At 40.8% G+C, this 17,421-nt stretch overlaps 1 protein-coding gene across 4 annotated transcripts in view; it reads right to left on the bottom strand.

Annotated features, from left to right (window-relative positions):
* Window positions 1-830: 830 nt before the first annotated feature.
* Window positions 831-17,421, bottom strand: part of G3BP1 (G3BP stress granule assembly factor 1) — a 33,676-nt gene continuing 17,085 nt past the window's right edge. For 2 of the 4 annotated variants that reach the window (XM_050961590.1, XM_050961593.1), the window contains 11 exons: window positions 15,279-15,392; window positions 10,857-10,938; window positions 9,852-10,025; window positions 7,349-7,439; window positions 6,845-6,935; window positions 6,227-6,431; window positions 5,074-5,175; window positions 4,357-4,468; window positions 3,806-3,931; window positions 3,578-3,708; window positions 831-1,188 (listed from right to left, as the gene is read on the bottom strand). In XM_050961590.1, coding sequence (XP_050817547.1) covers window positions 982-1,188; window positions 3,578-3,708; window positions 3,806-3,931; window positions 4,357-4,468; window positions 5,074-5,175; window positions 6,227-6,431; window positions 6,845-6,935; window positions 7,349-7,439; window positions 9,852-10,025; window positions 10,857-10,938; window positions 15,279-15,392 — 1,435 coding nt within the window. In that variant the 3' untranslated portion in view covers window positions 831-981. Of the gene's footprint in view, window positions 1,189-3,577; window positions 3,709-3,805; window positions 3,932-4,356; window positions 4,469-5,073; window positions 5,176-6,226; window positions 6,432-6,844; window positions 6,936-7,348; window positions 7,440-9,851; window positions 10,026-10,856; window positions 10,939-15,278; window positions 15,413-17,421 lie in introns of those variants that run through there. The other 2 variants (XM_050961591.1, XM_050961592.1) reach the window with 2 other exon arrangements.

Genomic DNA, 17,421 nt, shown 5'->3' on the forward strand with positions numbered 1-17,421 from the left:
CACCACAGCAGAGATTGGTTGAGTTTCCAAAGCACCTTTTGTCATTATCTTAGACAGAGGTAGTGATGGAAGGAATGGAGGGGAAACTCTCCCTTCACAAGAATTCCAACATACTCCACTTGATAAAGCAAATCTAGACTTTTTTTATTTTTATTTTTTAACAATTTGCCAAGACTGGAATGAGAGATAAATAGAAGGCACAACAATTTTGCTTTTTTTTTTATACAAATACAAACTAAAACATGAAAAAAACTCCCTATTTCAATAAAAAAATCAGGAAAAACGTTTTAAGTTCTAGACATTTAAAACCTATCCCACAATCCAAAATTTGTAAGTGGTAAAACAGTAGTTAGAATTCCTTTTCGTGATCATGTATCAAAAGAAAAAAGATTCTATGGATACCCTTTATTCCACTTTTACAGCGCCACAGAGAGAAGAGTGAATGTCAATTTTTCAAGTGGCAACATGGCCAGACCAGAGGATGTGCACAAGACCCTCAAGGGACAAATAATAGTTTCTCCTGCCTTGAAATGCTTGCCAAGTGCTAGGTTTTCCTACAGGCTCTGAACACATGCAGGTGAAAGATTATTCCACTGACTGAAACGCACCCAATTTCAGTACAGAGCAAAAACACAAAAAAAAAAAGCCCACACATTCCTTTAGGAAAGACCCACTGGTACAAAAAAAAAAAAAAAATCCAGTCCGTAAGTTTGCAGTGAGCAAGGAACTTCAGTTCTTTTCTTTTTAAAATCCACTTTTCCTAAAATATTGTTCCACAAAGCTGGAATCTGGGACAAGGACTAGGGGGAAAAAAAAAAAAAAAGTCACAAAACCATAACAAACAAACAAAAAGGGGCCAAAACAGTATCAAACGTAGCAGTCTATAACAGGCCAGGGCCACATTCCAAGATACTCAAGGCTGAAATTCACAAATCTGCAGGAACAAGGGTTTGTGCCACCATGCCAACATCCTTGATGCATTCACTGGCGTTGCCCGATGCCCCTTCCAGCTCCAAATCCTGGTTTCTGAGACATTCCTCCACGTGGAGGCCCTCGAATCCCACCTCCCAGCCCTCCCCGAGTGCCTCCAGGTCCACGTGGTCTGTTGTCTCTGCGGTCACCCTCCCTGGCAGCTCGTGTTTTCTTCTCCTCCACGTTCAAACGCACCTCTCCCCTGAACATGATGGGCTGCAAGAGAAAGAAAAGATTTACCAGCATTACCAATGCAGCTGTAACTCTCCAACAAAGCCTTTCACGTGGGTAGGTTTATGCTATTCCCATCATGGGATTAATATCAGGAATGGGAGCAAGACAAGAAAGAAGGAAATAAAGCTCATGGCAGCTACCTATTTACAGGTTTAAAAAAACACAAAAAACCCCACTACATCAGTTGTGCAGTCAGCCAGAACATTTTGTTAGGGTGGCAGGAGAAGGGTGGGGGGGATGGGGGAGGAAAGGGACAGTTGATACATCCTTCCAATTGTTTGAACAGTGACTTCTCAGGCAGTTGAACACTTTACATGCTCCACCTTTCCTAGCAAGTGGTTAGATAAGATGAGCTTGTTTCACTGACACACTTTAATACAATGAGAAGTCATTCAGATCACTGCTACAGTGTTCCAGCTGACTTTTCTTCTGATTTGAAGCAGCTCAGAGGCCCATACTGCACCCTTTCTGCATTCTGCTGAAACCCTTCACTTTCAGCAAAGCAGCATTTTGTATTGTGCAATGAGGCGTTACTGAGGGTATGTCTATATGGCAGCAAGAGAATTCCCATAGTACACAAAGCCACACTCTGGGCCTTTCAGTGTGCTGCAGCAGTGCACACATGGTGAGTTAGTGCACAGTGCGCTGTAGATTCACAACCTGGCTTGTGACACAGTTACTCACTGTGTAGACAAAGCTTGAGTTGGCAAATTGCACTGAAGCAGGGAAAAGGCCAATCGGAACATATGCCCTGTTAGCATTAAAAGCTAAATAAGCTACTGCCACATAAGGCTGAGGAATTAAGTCTACGAAAAGCTAAGAAATTCACGAGTGACGGTTCCTTCATACATATATCAATTATATCTCATTAGAGACCATGAATTATTCTGGATGCTCTAAACATATAAAGAAGGGCTTGAAAATTCCCCTTGCCAGTGACAAGCAGAAAACTTTTCAGCTAAGATTCCCACTGGATGATCAGTTCCCCTGGAGCTGCCCGAGCCAATGCCCTAGCATATGAGGGGTACCAACACCCTTCCCAGCAACCAGGTATGGGAATAGGGTTTAAATATCTCTGTCACTTTGCCTCAGACTCCACTGGCAGGGCCTCCCTTTCACAGGAACTGCTAGCAAGCAGGTTTAGCTCTCTGGTTGATAGTTTACTAGTAATCTTTAAATCCTGATATATACTATTTGCAATGTAGCAGAGATAGTATTGTTGCAAGAACTGGTCTAGAATTAAAAGAAATGTGCTTGTGTCCAGCATACTGTGCATGATTGTTGGAGAAGATCAATACACATAACTAAAGTTAAATTACAGAGGGAAATAAGGGTTCTGTATTATTAGAAGTAAAAAAATATTTGAACTGTTCAGCCCTGGGTTAAATATATACATAAAGCCCCCACCACTGTCTTATATTACCAAAAAGGAGAGCACCACCATTAATTATACTTTAAGTTGGACACAAACATTCCCTAGAGCCTGCAGATTTGTGACTTGCAGGAAAAGAGCACAAAATGATATGAACAGATTTAATACAGAAAGGGCCAAGGACTACCCACTCCTCTCCAAGAGCCTGTAAGTGTGATGTCACACCAAGGGGGTGAAGCAGGAAGAGAAGTGCCCCTGATTGCTGTGAACTACAACTCTCTAACCGCTGGCTGTACAGGCACAGATGTGTGTGGGTGCAAGGTGTTTACATCTACCACCTACACAACAATCCCCATGGGGTCACTAGCTACAGCCCTTTACATTCATAGTGGCTGTGGCCAGGCTGACTCTGCACCCTGCCTTGTTTAGGGTGTAAATTCCTTCTTCAGGTCAAACACTAACATGGTTCCCCTGCTTTTTCAACACTTCTTTATTTGGGCTCTGTGTTTTCCATGGCAGCCTTATCTCGCTTTTGGTTTGCTTTAGGAATGTAAATATCCGTCCAAAAAGTTAACCCTTTAACCATTTAAATGACACAGTTTTAATCACTTAAACAATTGAAGGGAGAGGGGCTGCTCCTGGAGCAGGCAACTGGCAGAGTCTGGGGGCTAACATTTAGGATTTGTTAACCAGTAAGGCTAATGTTAACTGTTTAGGTTTGTAAACTACTAGTTTGCTTCAGCACTAAATTTGGCCAACTGTGTGTGTTAATTTCCAAACAGCATTGAACACGTGAATCACACTTACTCAGAGTGGTTCATTTATGGATGTAAACTGGGGGCAGAGGAAGAAGAGAGGGGCTAAAATCAGCTGGCTAAAAGAATGTCCTTTCTCCTTAAGGGTCAGGCAGACATTGCCCACCATTAACAGAGAGGAATGGATTCAAATACAGTATTTTGCAGAATCAAATCTCTGCTGATCCAAACACCATCACCTTACCCTATTGCTAAGGATCTTCTGAACTGGTTCAGGATCATCGAACACCACAAACCCAAAGTTCGGGAGCTTCCCACCGCTGTTGATGCGAAGTTCCACAACGTTCCCATAATCTGCAAGAGAGGAGCCAAGTTCTTTTGTCACACATTAGAATGTTCTGCAGAAACAGACATGTGCTTATGGTTGCAGCCCCAAAACCCTATGGTGAACACAGCAAAGTCAGCGACTTACTTTGGAAGAAGTCCTTCAGTTCAGTTTTATCCACATCATGAGGAAGGTTCCCAACAAATAGCTGGTGACTGTCTGGGTACCTAACAATCCGTCTAGTTTCCATGTCACCCTGCTCACCTTCACGAACTTAAAACAAAACAAACAAATAAACCATACTTGCTTAAAGCCAAACATCATGCACCATACCTGAACAGTTCTCATCATCGGTGTAACTGGTATGCAATAAGATTCAGTACCTCAAGTTCTAGCGGAATTTCAATAATGTTCACAATAGCCATGCATTGGAAACTTGCACTTACGAGCAAACTAAAATCTAAATATTACAAACTTTTTTTATATTTGTGAAAGTTCATTTCTAATACAGAGGTTCAGGCCGAGATCAGCTAAAACAGCAACAGTAGCAGGAGTGACAGAATATCTATCATTAAGAACTGAAAAACCAACGCTAATTGGCACATGGTATGTTGAGTGCTTCATGGCTTCTTAGACAATTAAAAGGTGATAGAAAGAGAAAAAAAGTGAAGTACTTATGTGCTTCTAGCTTTTCTTACTTGGTCTTGGCCCTCTCTGTGGCGGGATGCTTGTTCGCTGCTCCCGCACCCTCTGGTCCCTCTGTGGCCTCTGTGGTGGAGTCTGGGATTCAGGCTTGGACTCAGGACGGGGCTGCAGAAATGAACAACCAGTAAGTGATATGTAAAAACAGGCAAGGCTAGTAGCAAAGTTCATTTTTCAGAGTTTACCATCAAAGTTTAGATTATACCAAGATAATTTCCAATTTGCAAAAGACTGGTAGTTCTTTTCATCAGTGGCTACAGAATGCATTTCAGCTCAAATTATACTTGTAACTTCAAAATGAAATGCTGTTCTGTTTTACTGTGTAGTGCTCACTCAATAAAATGTATCCTGGGGCTACACAATGTCAGAGAGTGAGATGAAGTGTATCCTGCCTAATCATGGCTGAAAGATTTTAGTACTCTAACTTGGCAAGTTTGCCCAAGCTCTGTGGAACTGCCCTCACTAGAGTTTTGCATATTTTTCAAGGCAGACACACTACACACAGTGAACACATTTGGTCCACATTGATCAAGGTTTTCTTCACAGCTACAAGGGTTACAAGTGTGATTTTTGTTTAAAAGGTTATTTAGAAAACCCCTAACAATTCCAAAACCCCACGAAGAATCCTAAAATGCATGCTATGAGCAGGGAATTTCTACTGCGTATTCCCTCCCAGGTCACCAAGTAATTTGCGATTAGTGCAGAACTCCTACTTGCGAGGCTGGTACTTTCACAACATGAGGTGGTATTCCCAACACTGGAACAGCTCCACTGGGTGGGAGGTTCTTGCTGGTTACAGACGCCCACGAAAACGTCTAAAGGAATGAACAGTGTTACTCAGTAACTCAAGGCCTGCCGTTCTAGCTGTGCCTCTCAGAAGTGGCAGCTGAGGTGGTGGTAACAGCTTTAAAGCCACCTTTGAGCCTTCTGAGTTCTGGGTCCAGCCCTCAGCAGTTTCCCCACAGCTGCCTATGAACCATCCCAACTCAGAAAAGCCAGAGTGCACAGTATTCCAGCCACACACTGTCTCATTCCCAGGCTTGTGGCACCCATGGATCCCCCTCCCCTGCTACAATGGCAGAATCAGCCTGTTTCCAACCCCTGAACACTGCATAAATAGGCAGGGATGCAGCACAGAATTGGTGCTATTGTTAGAGTCATCACTGCAGGGGTTACACCCTAACCATATTTGGAAAGGTACCTTCACAGCCATAAGTTGGATGGGCATAGTTTGATCTTAAAAACAGTGGCTACTGATGCTTATTAATAAAAATTTTTCACAACTGTGCAAAATGCATTTAAGGACTTTTCTATCCATTTACATTTTCACAGTTGTGGGAAGTTAGATGGGGCAGATGCTTATTTAATGACAGTAGACGTATAACCGTTAACACAAACGGACAATATCATATGTCAAAATATAAAAGTAATTATGCTGAAAACAAACACGAATAAGTTCTCAAGCAGTACTTTTCTTACTTTGCCTAAATTTTGATTATTAACAACCAATAAATCCCTAATCCTTCCAAGCGTCACCAGAAGCATCCAATTTATTGTTAAAAAATATGCAAGGACAAATTCAAGACAGTTTCTGGAGCAAACTGAACAGGTACAAAATACAGAGGGCCTTGATAATGTGTCGTCATATTGAGATACCAGCAACCAACTAACTGACCAATCGCTTTTCTGTGGATAAGCTCAATTTGAGGTGAAAAGGACAATTCAGGAGAGAAGTCTTATGCAAAAGACCTTGGATCTCTCTCATCCAGCTACCCCATCTTGCCAGAATAAAAAGATGATGGTGTGTTATACAAAATGAAGAGGAGAAAGAAGATGAACACAGATTAAAGTCACTCATTCCATTACCCTGGAGTCCTCTTGCACCACAGGAGCAGGATCTGCAGGCACCGGAGAAGGACTCTTTTCCACAGTCTCCTCAGGAACAGTTTCCTCCAATACTGGCTCAGATTTTTCTTCCTGCACTTCTGGTTCTGGCTCCTGTTCAGGCTCCGGTTCAGGCTCCGGTTCTGGTTCCACTACTGACTCCTCCAGCTGTTCCTCCAAGTCATTGCTGTTGAAGAACATCACCAATGGAAACAATATCTCTCTCTTTTCAATTTGGACAAAGAACAGTACTGAAGGCACGCTTACAACCCAGGTATGCAAAGTACAACACAATCAAAATGAGCAGCACAGCAAAATTCACTTCAGTAGGTACATACTTCCTGGAGGCGTGAGTCACAGGTTATTCTGTAGAACATCAAAAAAGTGTTATATCAGTTGAAAACAGTTTCTCAGCCTCACAGCTAGTAGTGTATCATTTAACAATATTTATGTTACAGCTTCTGCAGCAGAAGTCCGACTTCGAGAGATAAAACATGTTCATTCCTGACTTCTCTTCACATTTGATTCCAGACCAGGTCCTTAAAGAGATCACACAATGCAAAGTTTGCTATCACCATATTAAGAGTATAGTCTTTTTACCTTACAGACTGCTCATAGTAAGCGCCGGGATCATCAACTGTCTCAGGGGTCTGCTGTCTTTCCTCAGGTTCCTCCACCTCCTCCTCGGATTCTAGAGTGGGTTAGGGAAGGAAGAGAACTCAAGTTACACCTATCACACTGTCCAAGCTCAGCAAAGGGATTCTTTAAAAAAAAAAAAACAAAAAAAAAAAACACAACAACAAACAACAAATTTTTGGGAAGTTATTTTAATATCACAGCAGGAAGAAGGACCGTACAACAGTCTGCATTTCACCAGCCCATGCTGAAGTACCAGCAGTAAAGGGACAGAAAAAAAATTTTTTTAATACATATACATACATATACACACACACACACACGAGACAATATGAATTTACTGCACATATGCCTTCTCATAAGAGAAGAATCTTCTCTGGTCCGAGAATTGAGAGTTGTTTACTATGCCCACTAATGCCACAAAAGCTGGCACCAGTAGAATTCTCCAGGCTCCTGGTACTTACTTACCCTCCGGAGGCTCGGTGTCCGAATCACCAAAAACCTCATCTTGGTAGCGGAAGATGTCGTTATGGACATAAAACTTATTTGCAACAGAACCCTGCAGGCAAGCAGGAATAAGAAGTTGGTTCCGTTATATTCAGTCCCAGAGCAAAACATTACATGATTATGAAGAGTTTACAGCCATAGTGACAGATCCTGGTCACAGCTCTGCCCCTCCTGGGGCACTCTGGCTATGCAGAAGTAGCAACTGTCCCAGAGGGAACCTCTGGGTGGCACAAAACCAGCGAAGTTGCTTCTACACTCAGACCCCAAGCACAAGGGACATTCTTGGGCAGGCCATGAGGGGAGAATACTAGCATGTGCTGCACTCTAAAGAATCACCACATTAGGTGATGTGACTTAGAGCAGATTTATAGTTGAGGTTGCCCTAAGCTATGATAGGACTGGCTTGGCCTCCAGTCAAGCAGAGGATCAAGGGAGTGGAGATGTTGCTTTGTACCACTTTTTTCTCCCCCTTCCATGTACTGCACTAAGCAGCTTGGCCAAATCTAGGGATCTGGGCCACGGTGATTAGGGAATATTTGCCATTCTAAGAGAAAAAACCTATAAACTCATCTCCAATATGGAAAATTCAAGTACTAGGTTCATATTTGCTTTGACATATTGAATATTTTAAAAAAGAATAAAGGTTTGACATGCCTGTCAAAATCGAAATACTGTTGCAATCATAACAGCCACTCCACCATAATAGCAAGCACACAGCTATAGATGACGGAGAGAACTATGATATAACCCATAAAACTCCACAGAAAGCAATGAGACACTGAACAGCTTTTAAAATGATTCCTGAAGCAGAAAGGAAAAATGCTATTCATTCCAAGCAAGCAACTATACCTTGCTTCATTATGACTGACAGGCTCAATAAGACCAAATTAAAGCCAAACAAGAGGTTAGCAACTGTATCTAGCTGTGGATTTGAAAAGTTTTTTGGAGGCCATCTCAACAACAACTTGATAACAATAGATCACAATTAGAAACAGACTTATGGGCTTGGAGCTGCTCTACAATAATTCATGAATACTGCAGGTTGACCTGGCAAATCAGGATGTTTACTGTGTTTTCCTTATATATTAACAAACAGGAAGGAAACAGAATGGCTCAAGATAAGACACCTGGAGCATTAACAGATAATGCTAGGATGCAAAAAGCCTGGGAATCAAAGTAAAAGACTATAGAAGTTTAAAAGGGGACTCAAAAGCAACGTTCCCTCTAATTTTTCCCATGCATGTTAGGAATGAATTGTTATGTGTATCAATATGGAGGTGATGTGTGGTGGGGGTAGGGCCAATGAGTTCACGGTGCGAGAAGGGGCTCAGAGCCGGGGCATAGGCTCAGGGTGCAGGGAGGTGAGGGGTGCGGGTTCTGGGGTGGGGTCAAGCATGAAGGGTTTGAGGTGCAGGCTGCCCTGGGGTGGGGGGCAGGAGGAAGAAAGCCACCTCTCCCCAGCAGCTCTGGGGCTGGATGGGAGGGGGCACAGCAGTTCCAGGACTGGAGGGGAGGGGGCTGCCTCTCCCTGCTGCAGCCCTGAGCACCTGCACGGCCGTGCAGCTTAGAGGGAAGTTAGTTCAAGAAGGGCAGGCAGTTGTTCAGGGAAAGCAAACCTAACCCAGGACCTGCTGAGGTGTCCGAAGAAGATAGGCCTGCCTTCACTACCATGAGGATAAGTATACAGTGAGAGACATGCATATACCAACTACTTTGCTGCACTTTGTCAGTGTTATTTTCTACTTTTAAGACACGAATGAGTTCTATTTCAAATAGAAAAGGGTCAGAAGAAGTTCATTCCATTTTATACCAAGCGTTCACTACTTTTAATCTATCTTTATCTGGACAGCACATCATAGCTCATGTGTCTGTGACTGGACTTTAGAGAAGAAAAGGTGATCAAATACAGAATAGCCAGCTCTTTATGAATACCAAGAGACTGATGAGTAATCTAGATGAAATCCCTGAAAGCATCCTGACTTTACGGATAAGTCTAGTGTCATACTGCCTATGTAAGCATTAGAGAATTTATTAACAAGCTCAGAGACTAACTCTTTGCTGAGATGCTGCACAGTAGTAGTTGTTTCAAGTAATGTCCTTTCTTAAAGCATTTGCAGCATACCACTGTTGGACTCTTGTGCAAGAAACACTTCCCAGTTGGAATCTTCAGATTCCAGTGCTGAGCTGAACAGTTACAGCAGTTTTCATAAAGCGGCAAAGAGTTCTGTGGCATCTTATAGACTAACAAATGTACTGGAGCATGAGCTTTCGTGGGTGACATGCGAAGTGGGTATTCACCCACGAAAGCTCATGCTCCAATACATTTGTTATTCTATAAGATGCCACAGAACTCTTTGCCACTTTTACAGATCCAAACTAGCATGGCTATCCCTCTGATACTTAACTATTTTCATGTCAGTACTAGCACACTGTTAAAGTAACAGCAGAGCTCCATAAAGCATACCTCGGGTGCAAGTACAAACGTCTGCATGAACCTGCGTACTGGTTGCATGTTATTGGAGAGTTCTCCCATCACCTGGACTACAACACCATCATTAAGAGTAGCATGGGCATCCACATGACGGATCTTTGTGTGGCAGTCCTTAAAGTTCAGTGACAGCACCTTCTTGTGGATGTCCTGCAAAAGGCAGAGAAGAATCAGTTACCCATTTTCTAAGTTCATTCAGTTTATCAGAGAGGCTTGTATAATGCAGATCAGTGGGTATAGAGAATACCAAGTACAGGGTGAGGCTTGCTGCCTAGGGTTGCCCTTAAAAGCCCTAGAGAGCAGTGTCCCAAAAGCCACTCCCCCTTGGTGTAGTTCTTTATATTTAAACTTTCCTCAACACCTTCAGCCTTCACTGTTTTAATCTCTCTAGGTCAGTCTGCTGTTTGGCTTTTTTCCCTTCCCCCTCCAGTTTTGGTGCCACATGCAAATTTGATCATAAAATGAATTCACATCAAGGCAGCAGACAGACAAAAAAACATGCCATGTGCTTTTTCTTCCGAGTTGAGACAAGAGTCAAAGAGGACACTTGGATTTTGCTTTAGTTTGCAGAGGGTATCGTTGCTTGAATACCATTAAATGCTTCACCACTGTGACAGCATAGCCCAGAGCACTCTGCTTTAATGTGGTGTTCTTATCAGTATTTTATATCCATCTCCAAATTTCATAGCTGTTGACAGTTTTGGGAACATGTGACAAGTTTGTGTACCAACCACAAAAGGATGGCAAATTATTGCAAATCAATTTTCAAGTCCCAGAATAGACTTGTCCAAGATGTTCATATTGCACCCAGTAAAACTACGAACACTCCAGAGAGTATGAACACACATATGCTCAGTATCATCTAACAGACAGATCTGCTTGAAACACTAAACAAGCCAGAAGATCTTAGATCAGAAAAATCATAACTGTAAACATAAAATTCTCTGCAAAAGTATTTCACTCAGTTTTACAGAAGCTTACAGATTGCCCATAGACTGCATCAGCTGGTTTTCCATTGGAATCCAAGCCACCATGGACATAGGAAGAATTCTTTCCATAAAACCTGTAGAAGAGGGAATTTATAGATTAAGCCTTGTTGCATTAAAAATTGAATCAGCAGACAGTATTTTACTATAAAAATACTATATTTGAACTAAGTCTTATTAATGGCACAGTGTCAAGACTGCTCAGTCCAAAAATTGTTATTTTAAAATAATTGAGATATACCCATCTCCTAGAACTGAAAGGGACCTTGAAAGTCCATTGAGTCCAGCCCCCTGCCTTCACTAGCAGGACCAAGGGATCTGGGGCAAAATCAGTACTAAGTGGCCCCCTCAAGGACTGAACTCACAACCCTGGGTTTAGCAGGCCAATGCTCAAACCACTGAGCTATCCCTCCCCCCAGTTTGCATGCAATTTCAGTGCATGCAAATCCAAATTCCTATTTGTTCTTCAAAACCAAAATTCTTCAGGTTTTCCTACTGCAACGCACAGAGTTCAGCATAGAAGATAATACACTCACTGAACAGACCATCGAGTTTTCTGCGCTTTTAAAAGAATTCAAGGGGTGTCTAAAGTCACCTTGCCAGTTCCAGGTTCTCTGGATAGGTTTTAGGAAGACAGTACTCTGGAATCTGTCATCTTCCCAACGGAGTCAAAGATACTCAAACCACTGGCAGAGGCTCAAGACACCAGTTTTGACATGCAACTGTACTCTGGAAAGTGGCCTCTAGAAACAGTAGTGTTCATGTTTATTGCTTCTGTGATTTCTAGATCAAAAGTTTGCTTAGTTAAAACTCTTTTACCCCAAATAACTGCTAACCCTGTAAACTCACCTTAGTATATAAAAGTCAAGTTGAATTATTTCTGGCTTTGACACTTTCAACGAAGAATCTAAGTGGAACTTGGTTCTGTTGACTGCCAATTTTACAGACCTTTCCTGATCATAATTACACTATATTGATTTTATTATACTCTTAAGAGGAAATAAAATTATCTTAAACAAAAAACTGAACAAGACATGCCAACCCCAGTATCACTATTTACCTAAGTAGAGCTCCACTGACCCTAAAGGACACCAGATGACTGCAAAAATCCTATAAAGACTGTTTTTTAAAACATATTTGCATGCTGACTCTCAACCTCAGCTGAAAGAGTACGTGAGCTGGTTGAAGCAGCTTTAACAAAACCATATTCTGCTGGAACATGCAGTTCCATCAAAACAAATCCTTTGTGAAATGTTTTGATTTTGCCAAAACCTTGTTTTGGAAGAAAAAAGTTCTGACAACACCTATTTCAATTTGTTTGGAATGAAACATTTTGATTTTGTTTTCAAAACATTGTTTTGAAAATTTTATATCATACAATAGCTTTTTTTTTTAAAAAAAAAAAGCATGTCAAATGAAACAAAAATGTTTTAATCAACCCAAAATTATTTCTTCAGATTTTTTTTTGAGAGAGTTTAAAAATTCGTATCTTGAAATCCTTCGCAAAATGAAACTTTCCACTAGAGCTATTTATAGGAATGAGACATTTAGTATTTATTTTAAATTTTGACACGCACCAACAACTCATCTTTAATTTTCCTTCTAAAGTCAGCAACCTAGTATGCAGGAGCAACATCACAAGAGTGAGACTGCAGTGATTTACAGACAGGATAGTACTCTCTTTAGGATAGAGGAGCCACAAAAGAGGCCTGTTTCAGTCAAAAGTACCTTGACACTTCCCATTCAAAGTGCTGCTAAGTGGAATCAGTGCCACAAACATTTCCACTACAAAACTTTGCCTCTCATTTCCTTTGCACAGTTTGCAAAGGCTATTTCTGAGAAATACAAGTAATACTTCCTAGACACTTCCATGGCTTGACAATCCATTCAGTTAAGAGCTTCTCCTGGCAAGTGAAAGACACACATACAAGCCTCACAGCTTCACACTGCTGCCTAGGATAATTAGCAAGACTGTAGGTTAGTTTAACTCCTGCTATTCAGAACTCTATGGACAGCAGTGAAACTGACAGGACCCATGCAAATATGTGTCTGGTGCGGCTGTTTTGGAAAACTATGAACAGCAGCATAGGCAGGCACTGAAGTATTTGGGGAAGACAGCCAAAACAAAACAAAAACAAAAACAAAAAAACCACAGCGGAAGTCGCAGGAAACACCCCCCTCCACCATTACAGCCATCAGGGGGTTCTATGATTTGAGGAAGTGAAAGACGAGCTCTTTCTTCTGCCCAAGAGACAGAACCACCAGTATTGTCCACCACAGCTCCCTGATAAGAATCTTATCAGCCTCTTCCAGCAGCTGGGATTGGTGCCAGGCTTTGTAGAATCTTGGTGTGCTCCTCTCCCACAAGCCCAAAGCTCATCTTCCATATAAACCTAGTCTTCTGGCTAGCAGGCGCCATCTGCCAATATTTAGTCAAGTCCTGATTATAAATTATAGTCAGAATGATATTTTATTAACTTAGAGACTTAAGAGATACTAATGGGCAAACTACAAGTGAAGCTTCCATTTTATAGCTTCTTCTACCATTTGCTAAAATAGCAGTAGTGTTACAGAGCAGAGAATTTTGCCAGCAGGTACAAGTTAGATTAGAATAAAACCCCCGAGAATATGCAGTAAACTCTGTCTGGACTAAATGAGTGGGTTAGCTGCTCTGCACACTTGTGAACAATTATAAATCATCTTCACTCAATACCAGGTGACATTTATGCATAAAGAGCCGTTTCAGGATTGTGGGAGTTCTGAGCTTATCTAGTATGGCAAAGCATAACCCCAAGCAAGCATAAGTCTCCCAGTGAAAGATATATTTATCATCAGGGTGGACCAATTTAAGTCAGCAAGCAGGGAACCCTAATTTAAATAATTGATTTTAACCTTATTTAGCATTTGCACTTGTTATTCTAAAGAAAGGTTAATTTTCACTGGTTGGTATAACCATTAAAAATGTGTTTATTTCCAATCAAATATACCCTTTATACTAAACTTGATCTTTACACATCATGAGTCTTTTTGCTAACAAAAAGAAGGTTATGGGGTGACTATCACACTTTATAACTAAACTACATGAGAAACGAAAATGTGATTGATAATTGGCTCTTCAATTTAGCAGACAAAAGTTTAACAAGATCCAAGGGCTGCAGAATGAAGCTAGACAAATTCAGGCAAGAAATAAAGCACAGATTTTTATAAGTAAGGGTAATTAGCTACTCGAACAAGTTACCAAAAATTGTGGTCGATTCTCCATTACTGGTAATTATCTAGATGGGAGGTTTGTCTAAAAGAAATGCTCTAGTTCAAAGAGGATTTAATTCAGGAAAATTCTATGACTGGCATTATGCAGGAGGTCAAACTAGATGATCACACAGCAGACTCTTCTAGCTTTATAGTCTAGGAATATACAGGATGATAAGCAATATAATTGCTTAAATAAATGTGTACAGATATATAACATACATTTTTACTTTATGTTAGAAATGCATCATTTGTCAGTTTCTTGTTTACTAGATAATGATTTCCCTGAGAATGTGTGTCAAACTGCATATGAATGGCAATTGGAGTTCAGTTAAAAGGGCAAAATTCAAAAGGGCCCTGCTTTGAATAAACTAATCCAAAGGAAAATATTCTCTCTGTACCTGTTAGCTAACCTGAAACCCAAAGTAATCAAGAGAAAAATTTTCCATACAACAGAAACCAAAAGTAGACATTTTCCTAGATGTAAATACCAGCATTCATTTTGTTGTAAAGACTGAAAATATGGATACTTAATGCAGTAAGTGACACTGTGACAGTTATAAAGCTTGAGTTCATCTCAAAAGTTAGAGATTTTTTCCTCTGATTCAGCATACAATTTAAAATTCCAGAACACTAATTCCTTACACTTTTGGGGCAGATTAATGATATAATGTGCCTTTTAAAAATTAATTTAATCTATTAAAATAAGTTCAGGCCTTAAAATAGGTTATCATAAATTCTAATTTAATTTTCAACAGGTTTATTTTACTTTAAATATTTTAAAAAAAAAAATATTGATTTTTAACCAACCTTATTATAATACTAAGTCTTACAAATGAGATCTGAATGAGTAAAGAAGCTCCAGACTAACACCAAACAGAGCAGTTCTCAAAAATTTAAGCACTGACAATTAGAAATACCTTAGACAAATAAAAATTGTCTGCTGTAACCTTTACTTTTATCTTCCGTTCTATTTGGTTGCAGCTGGGAGTGAATTAATTTAATGTAAGATTAGCATCCACCCAGAACAAGTTAATGCGTTAAAAAAACCTATCCAAATCTTGCATCTGGCAAGCCAAAGGAGGGCACAGGTGTGTTACAGTTTATAATATGAAAATATTGTTAAATACATGCAAAAAAACCAAAGTGAAACATTAAGATGCATTACCTGTGCAGGTAGTCTGGTGCTTGATTCAGCAGAGTATAATACTGTCTCACAAATTCCCGCCCGACCAGCAGGGGACTTGGCTTCTCCATCACCATTTCTTTGGTCAACTGAAAACTGAAGAACAAAAGCTCCATGAAAATTTAGCTCACTATATTGTTGTACATACTGAGACATAAGACAACATGAAAGTATATAATTACAAGGAAAAACAAACAAACAATGACATCTATGATTAGTTTTAACACAATAATCTTATCCACTTAATTCATAAGGCGGTACTGTCAACTTTTGTACACTGGGGGAAAATGACAGCGTGAACTCCATTTGAACAACTGGATTTTTGTCCCATTTCATTTCAACAAGAAAGACTTTAAGTGTCCTAAATTCCCACATACCCTGGTAGCAAGCATATGAGTAAGGTTCTTCAAGAGGATTTCCTAAGCAGTTAAGTCGTTCACAGCAGATTCAAGCTCTATTTATCTCACCTGACTTCTCTCTCACATACACATCCACCCTAAGTGAAGCCTATGCCACCGTATTAAGACCATTTTAAAAAGGTCAGTCCAACCCATTTTTGTCAACAGCACAAAACTCCTACACGACTCTAATGCAGTTCTAAACTATCTCAAATTTAACAGACATACTGGACTGTATTAAGGTAGCCTAACGAACAAAAGCAAACTCCTTCCTTACCACCCATCTTCCCCCACTTATCTGTTGGGTTTAGCTGACACATGATCAGCTAAGTCAAATGAGTTACAGCGTACCCAGCATAGGACATAGACAGTCTATTTACCTTTTATTTAATCCGACTGGATTAATTATTATAAAGAGAAAATCTTTGCTGCTAAGAGATTCACAAAACATCTAGCTTCTAAATCTTAATGTCTAGGTCAGTCTAAAAAAGGAATCTAAGAACACGTGGTCCCTATGCACTTGCCCTCAATTATTCACATAAATCGGTGCAGATTATAAATCAATGCCGGAGTTTTCTTGCTACCTGTACTGGAGTTCAAGCTGGGTGATTGTTGCTTCATACATGACCATTACAGAGATGGGTACTAGGATGGGCGCTTGGTTGACAGTTTTGTTGTGATGTAAGGCAGAATACATGACAGCTGGCAGTAATGCCACTATACCAGCTCTGCAGTGCTGGTAGTAATAAAAAGCTAGCAAAAGTTCATAGTAAACCGAGCAAATGTTACCCAATGTTACCCACTTTCCCCCCCAATGTTCAACACCCTAATCCCTTCTTCCTGCTGCCAATCAGGGTTTTAGAAATGTGCCATATCTGCCCCACACATCCATCACTCAATCTGAGCTTCACAACCAAGTCAGTCAATGGTGAATTTTAGATTAGTAGCACAAAATTTTAAAAGAATGAAACCAAAAATAGCTTCAGGGCTGGAATCTGGGTTCCTCCAACAGCTTGAAGGGGCCATAACAGCCTCCTAGGGAATTTCTCCAGCACAAAAGCAGCATGAACCAACAGCAGCCCTACTCTGCCCTCTGGCATAATGCCATCGTGGAGGTAGAGACAGAGAGAAAGAGAAAGAAAATAGCCTTTCTGAATATTGTATGATGCAGAGCAGCCTGTAGATGGCCAGGCAAGGCTGCCCTAAGTCAGAACAGCCTCCAGACCTGTATTAACTCATTCTAGAGGCTACACCAACCCAGGAGGTAGCCCAGAATTGGAGTGGCACATAGCCACCTTTGCCCTCTCTTACCTGGGCTACATCTTTTGTACCGCACCTCTGAAGAAGTACAGCACCGCATCTCAATCTTAGGCTGTGTCTACACTGCCACTTTCAGCACTAAAACTTTAGTCGTTCAGGGGTGTGTGTGGGGGGGGACGGACACCACACACACACACACACACACACACACACACACACACAGTACAATTTATTGCCAAGAGCCATGCTCCCAGCAATAAAAGCTATCACATCTCGTTCAGGGTGGTTATTTTTTATTGCTGGGAGAGTTCTCCCGCACCGATAAAGCGTGACTAACACAGGCAGTGTAGACACACTCTTAGTTTTGTTATTTTAAAGTGACAACCAATTGGAGTCCATCATAAACCAATTCATCAGAAATATTCTGAAAGCAAAAGTCAATAGCTTTGGTGTTTGACTTTAAGGAC

This window comes from Gopherus flavomarginatus, chromosome 7 (genome assembly GCF_025201925.1).
Source record: "Gopherus flavomarginatus isolate rGopFla2 chromosome 7, rGopFla2.mat.asm, whole genome shotgun sequence".
NCBI lineage: Eukaryota > Metazoa > Chordata > Testudines > Testudinidae > Gopherus > Gopherus flavomarginatus.